Raw genomic sequence first — 7,188 nt, 5'->3', positions numbered from 1 at the left:
AGGCACAGATGAAAAGGGGAGGGGCGTGGGGCTAGGGATAGGCAGTGGTGAAGAGATGGGTCTTGAGGCGAGACTGGAAAATGTGTGTCCAGAATATAGTCAACATGGTTTTTAGTAATTGGGTTAAACATGCTAACTTAGGTAAACTATTTTTTTTTATCTGTTCTGCCTAAAAGTGGACTATGTACAGATCTGTAGCTAATGTTGTGGAATATTGTGATCTAAACTGAGATGTTTTTCTTGTTTTTCTAAAGTGGCAAGTTGTGAGCTTTTATTTTGAAGCAAAGACATAGTGTTCCCGTATTATTGTTGCGAAATGTGCCGCTTGATGCAACTTCCTGAAAGATTGACAGTTTGTACTGCTCTCCTTTACTAGTGGAAACGATAGCACCCGTTGTGAGAGACGCAATCACAACTCGCCAACTGATTTTTCTCGGATTTAATTTTGTACTTTTAAAAAAAGTTTTGAAGAAACGCACTCAGTTTAGAGTTAATAACAATCTACGGGGTATGAAAGTGGAGCGGACGCTTCAAACTAAGTAAAAGAGGAGGTAGCCGTGTCCGTTTGATGGCTGCTGGGGATGGAGCCCAGCTGCCTGCCACAGTAGCGGCCAGCCGGAGCGTGGAGAAGGCGCTTGAGGAGGCTGCCGCGAGCGGGGCTCTTAACTTGGCCAACCGAAAGCTGAAGGAGTTTCCCCGGAGCGCCAGGAACTACGACCTGTCCGACATTACACATGCAGGTCGGTTTACTTTCCACTGTTTCCCTCAACTCACAAAGCAGTACGAGCGAGCTAGCTGTTATAATGAGAACAGCCTTTTGTTTTATCGCCACCTGCTTCTTTCTTCTAACGGAGAAGACACATCCTCTCTCGACACGTTTCACAAGACTCTCAAGTAACTCCGCACTTTTATTTTGCCCTGATGACTGTCACAACTGTATACCTCGTAAATTATGAAGAAACACTTATTTCAAATCATTAGGACATAACCTCTTATTTCGGCACACGGAAACCCCACAAAACTATTGTTAAATCAATAAGAATTATTAATTAAAACTGGCCCGTAACGCGTCTTTTACCAAACTGCAGTGTGAACTCAGTATTGCCGTTAGCATGCAGTGTACAGCAGAAATGTATTTATAAAACAAAAGTCCCTTCTTGGTGAAGTCGAGTCTTACTTCATGGAGCATTTACTACTCTCTTTAAACAAATCCACATGAAGTTCCAGCTCTTTAAACGAAGCTTAACGTGTTCTCTTAAAGTAGACTTCAAAGAAAAAATGTCAAATCGTCAGACATCCGAGTTCCTCTTCCTCAACATATCCTCTTATAAGCGACTGTAGCATTTTTTACATTGCTAGTCCCCGCATGTGTTTGTCTTTCTGTTTGTCGTGTGTGTGTTGTTAGAGCTTCACTCACTATCGTGTTGTTCACAACGTTAGGCTACTGTTTGGGCTTTAACAGTTGTTTTGGTAGGTTTTTTTTCTGTTTTGAGTGATGAGCCCATAGTGTAACAACATGGCAACCTTTTTGTAACCAGCCTCCTGGACTCTCTGAATGTGTTACTTCAATCTCTTTGTGCTAAATTGCCCAGGCCATTGTAGAAGGCTATTGCTAACAACAACAGAGTAAAACTGAACAGTGAAGTGGGTGTGGATGACACTGTGGATTACAGGTAACTACCTTGGCCTCGCCTCGTTGAAAAGCGGATTACCCCATCCAGGTTGCTGAAATCAATGTGGCTACGCAGCACCCCCTATCCTCTGCTGCTGCTTTCTGTGCTTTGGTAATTATGACCATCTGCTCATAACAAGCCAGGTCTAGGCCCTGTGGAAAGAGGAGACCTTGAAAACACACACACACACACACACACACACACACACACACACACACACACACACAGAGGCACCTGCCACTGGAGCAACCCAACCCTAATGACTATACATGCATGCCATACCTACGGTAATGCTACTTGATTAGGATGTGTTTATCCAAGCGCAGGTTCTTAGATAAACTAATAATCCAGCTCGGCAAATAGGGAAAAGACCCAACTGTGGTTCTTTAAGTTAGGTTTAAAGGGGCACACACTGATTATACATGTACAGTTTACACTTTTTTTTTTTTCAGAAGCATCGCTGCATGGGACGCTACGTTACTGTTAGCTAGTAGCTGGATTAAACACAATGGTTAAAATGCTGACAGCTTATGTTAAGCGGTGTAAAGTGTGACTGTATTTCAATCAGGAGAGACTTGTTTGCAGATATTCAAAAGGTTTAATGTACATGAGCAAATAGCAGTACAGAGTATTGGAGATTGGACTCCGTTATATTAATACATTTAATATAGGGGTAGGGAACCATGATATAACCCCCCCGATGGAATCCAGACACCGGTGGTGGCGGAGAAGGGCCTGAAGACCAGACCGAAGGAGGCACCGGAGCGACACCCGGAGAATCACTATGAAGGGAGGTGGAAGGGGAGGAGGAGGGATGAACGCCTTTTCAGCAATGACAGCTGATAGCACAGGGAGAGAAGCAGATTTAAAACCGTGTTGTGACGCTGTGATTGGCCTATGAAATTCGTGTCCGATTCTGATTGGCTTATCAGGAAGGTGAATGCCTCCAGCGCTGATTCAATTTAGAGAGAGAACTGATTAATTGTTAGGTCTTCCTGAAAGAATTTACGCTGAGCTACATTTCCCTGTAGAGGATTCCAACACCGGGATGTAACAGTCTGCAGGCAGCTGCCGTTGTCGGAAAACAACACAGACGATGCGTTTACTTGAAACTCACCAGCCTTGTGGTGCATTTTAAGTTATTGTAAAATACCCTTTTCCCATCTGGTGCTTGTTTTTGTCATTTACCAGCAAATTACTGGTGAAATAAGTAATTGTTGTAAGTTATTATTATTATTATTACATTATTAATCAATCATTTAATTTTGACCATATGGCCTTAGCAATAAACAAGCCGTTCTTAATGTCACCAACTGTCGTTTTGTGCTCCTTTTTTTTTAATATTTTATATTATATACATCATAAATATATATATTTCGGTTCAGGCACCATTTAGGCACAGGCACCATTTTAAAATGAGACCATATCATGTGCCCATTTAACACAGTTACAATAATAGCAAATAAAAAAAGCAACTATAAAATATGGTTTTGACAATTTTATTACAGGGCTCTTCCAGACTTTTAAATAATAAAAAAAAAACTATTCTTTTTAATGAAAAGAATAAATATAAAGTGGCAATCTAAAATAAAGGGGCAGCTTACAGACAATATGTATTTATATGTTCATTGATAATATTGGATTGTGGATCATTGAATCAATATATTGATCCAGATCGATGTATCGTTACACCCCTAATGTGTGACAAAATAATCTCAACTCAGTGTGACATTTTTAGAGCTTTCCACTGCATCTCACATGAATGAAGCTGTAGAAGGTATTCCATTCCCTGTCACAGCAGTAAGCAGCAAACGTTCATATTTCAGAAGCTTGAACCAGTCAATTTTTGACATTTCTGTACATCAACTGTCAAAATATTAATAAAGTCAAGTCAAAATATCTGCTGTAAGAAAGGTCTACAACCGAATCAGTTGCTGCTGCCACAGGCCTTTCTCTGGACATGGCTTATTCTGAAGGAGACTTGGGATTTCTGTTTTCCTATTAAAGAAAGGAAAATAATTATAATGTCTAAATATGATGTGTTAATGTCTAGTATATGAGTAATGAGGTGCTCTTAGTTTCACTGAGATACCTGTAGTTATGCCAGAAGGTGTGTGTGTGTGTGTGTGTGTGTGTGTGTGTGTGTGTGTGTGTGTGTGTGTGAGGTGACTGTGAGATCTGAGAGCATGGAGCTAACGTTACGGTAGAGACCAGGGATGCACGAATAATGGGGTTTTTGACGGGGTTCAGTTTCTGCCAAACCGTAGAATTGTTTTCAACCGAACCCTACGCTTGCACTATGCGCGCTATGCTGGTCTATGTAATGACGCCGCCGTTGATTACGGGAAGTTGACGTTTACGTAGGTGGACCGTTCAATGCAGTAGGCTGTGAGAAAGTGAAAATGGAACTCGCGAACCGAAAAAGTGTTGTTTGGCAGTACTTTCAGTCAAAAGAAGGCAATTCAAGTCCAGCTACATGTTCAATTTGCAATGCTGATTTGTCTCGTGGTGGCAAGGACCCTAAACAATACACAACATCGCCGCTGTTAAAACATTTACGTATGAAACATCCAAAAGAATACAAGTTGTGCATGAAAGAATCTACGACAGCAGTCAGTAAAAATAAAATAAAATGAAAAATACACTGCTGTGGTCATTGTTTAGGCTACTTCATTAATGTGTTTACTGGGTTAATGGACTGAGGATGGGAGTAGGATTCGGTATTCAGATTCGGATTTGGCAGAATCTTAACCAGTGGATTCGGTATTCGGCAGAACCCCAAAAATCTGGATTCGGTGCATCCTTAGTAGAGATGGAGTGACAGGCTGGGGATCTAAAGAAGGATGGGAAATACTGTTCTAACAAGTTATAGGAGCTCAGCTGGGAGCTTCATGGAGACAGCTAATACTAACGTTAGCTGCCCTTCAGCTGTCAGTCCGCTTCCACTTCCTATATTACCTTCTTAATAGTCTCAGTAACGTGAGACAATCTGCAAGAAACAGGTTGCGTATAAACCACTAAAATAGGCTGAGGTGAGGCCAGTAAGCCTATCATCAATGTTTGTTTTCACAAAAGCTGATTTTATATTTCTAATATGTTGGATTCATGTTAAGACATTTAAACTTGAGTGATTTTCTCCGTTCAATATCTCTGTTAACGTTATACTAAATACTTATATAAAGAGTTTTAAGCCTGGAACCAAAGCCTGCCAGCTCCGAGATGAATCGTGAACAAAAAACATTTGATCCAACCCTAAAAACCATGGTTGAGCTCTATAATAGTTGTCAGATATGGTCTCACTGTGGATCTACACTTATCCTTATGTTGGAGATGCATTCTAAGCTCCTCAGAAGCATACACAAACTTGTCTTACAAGATGATGATCAAATATTTGGAAAAGTGGATTGAGTTTGATATTTAATAATGAGCTAGTGTTGATGTGATTTCTTGCCCTGCTGCTTCCACACAGCTCAGCAGGGAGTGTTGCTGGGCAGCGAGAGGGAACAAATAGTATATTAACAACATAATAATTATATATAATAATAACAACATAACATGGTGAATTATTTGTAATTATGGTAGTTTTTTTAAACAATTGATTCGGTGGATGTCTTTGTCCTTTTCCGCCACATTTTCATATTAAAGTTTCAGCGAGGCATTTGCACAGGTAAAGACACAGCTCATCTTCTATCCAGAGTGAGTTGGGAGGATATTATAGAAAGACATGAATATGGGAGGCCCAGCAGTGTTTTTGATAACGTCAGTGGAGCAGCTTCCCTCAGGAAGGTCAAAGGTTTACAGAGGGAGACTTGGCTTGCCTCCCCCAGTGTTTCCTGTTAGCTCAGAGCCTCGCGGGGAACAAAGCCCAGCTATTATATGTTGTGTGCACTTTGTACCCACAAGAGAATATCCACAGCCTACCCTAATAATAATAATAATAATAATAATAATAATAATAATAATAATAATAATAATAATAGTTACTAAAGCTAATGCTTTAATAACTATTTTGGCCAAGTATTGGTTTTGAAATGATGATATTGGTGTTACTATATTAAAGAGCTGTGGAATCAGTGATTTAAAAAAAATAAGATCACTTTCATGACAAAAATGAATGCATAAATATGGAAATTGTGATTTTTATTTTGTCCAATGTCCCACAGAAGTGTGCAAAATGACAGTGAAATAGAAAAAAAACTGCAGGTGTTCTCTGTAGAGGTGGATGATATGGCCCTAAAATAAAATGAAGAAATGTCAAGGTAGTGGTTGTTTGACCTAGTTAGTTTGAAGCTTACTTTAAAGCGTAACTCTCGCCAAAATGCAACCTAGGGTCTTTTCGTTTAAAAGTATATTTAGGACGGAAGCGCCACTTTTAAGATTTACCATATTCTCGTTTTTTCGGTCAAATGGCCTTTTGAATGGGAGAGCTAGGGGCACTTATATGATAGTCTCAAAATCGCTATTTTTAAAACACTAAGAAGGCTCGACACAACATGAAACTTTGCTTGAAGTATCACCAGGGGCTCTACACATGAACTCGAGCATTGAGAACATTGTTTGTGTACACAGTTTACTAAAAGAGGTTTTGAGCAACTCACGTTAGCAGTTGTTGTTTACGCTATCCATCATTTTCTCAGTCAAAAATAGGCGATCTCCGAATGTGAATGAACGGACTCCATAGGAGGAAATGTCATTCTTATATGAGGCTCTTTTTTCAACTACAAGGACAATATTGTGTTTCACTAACGACAAAACAACAAATTATCCGTGCATTTATATGGAACTAAGCTTTAGGAGCTTTCCGTCTTTACTTTCCTCCCTCGACTATTTTTGACTGGCTCGATGGACGGCGACCGTAAAAACAACAGCTACAGTGAGTTGTTCAAAACCTTTCTTTATAGTAAACTCTGTGTACACAAACAATGTTGTCAATGCTGGAGTTCATGTGAAGAGAAATAAAAATATGCTTTTAAACGAAAGTTTGACTCGGGTACATTCACAAAAAGACCCTAGGTTGCATTTTGGCGAGAGTTGCGCTTTAAGGACCTGTAACTTGTGTTGCCAGCCAGGCATATAAAGGTTTCACTTCTTTGCTCTAGGAACGTCAGCTGTAAAAAGCATTGTGAGTGAAGTGTACAGCACAGTTAATGATATATCAACATTTGGTGCTTTGGGTTAAAGTGGACGGACCCCTTTGCTTGTTTGTCAGTAGCATTTTGCACCTTGTATTTGCTGCTAGATGAAAACTTGAACTTTGAACTTAAACACTGTGTTCATTTAGTCTATATCCAAGTCCAGACCTTCCTGCCACACTCTCATCTTCATGAATTGAACTTGCTTTTCTTATTTTAATTTATCCATCCGTCCATCTTCGTCCGCTTATCCGGTATCGGGTCGCAGGGGTAGCAGCTCCAGCAGGGGACCCCAAACTTCCCTTTCCCGAGCCACATTAACCAGCTCCGACTGGGGGATCCCGAGGCGTTCCCAGGCCAGGTTGGAGATATAATCCCTCCAC

General features: G+C 40.3%; 1 protein-coding gene across 2 annotated transcripts in view; it reads left to right on the top strand.

Annotated features, from left to right (window-relative positions):
- Positions 1-352: 352 nt before the first annotated feature.
- The window catches only part of lrch4 (leucine-rich repeats and calponin homology (CH) domain containing 4), an 84,656-nt gene continuing 77,820 nt past the window's right edge, over positions 353-7,188 (top strand). Inside the window, exon 1 of one of the 2 annotated variants that reach the window (XM_078275710.1) lies at positions 353-740. In XM_078275710.1, the coding sequence (XP_078131836.1) occupies positions 569-740 (172 nt within the window). In that variant the 5' untranslated portion in view covers positions 353-568. The remainder of the gene's footprint in view (positions 741-7,188) is intronic. The other variant, XM_078275711.1, reaches the window with a different exon arrangement.

This window comes from Sander vitreus, chromosome 19 (assembly GCF_031162955.1).
Source record: "Sander vitreus isolate 19-12246 chromosome 19, sanVit1, whole genome shotgun sequence".
NCBI lineage: Eukaryota > Metazoa > Chordata > Actinopteri > Perciformes > Percidae > Sander > Sander vitreus.
The sequence above is the reverse complement of the archived record's forward strand: the minus strand, read 5'-3'. Positions and strand labels throughout refer to the sequence as shown.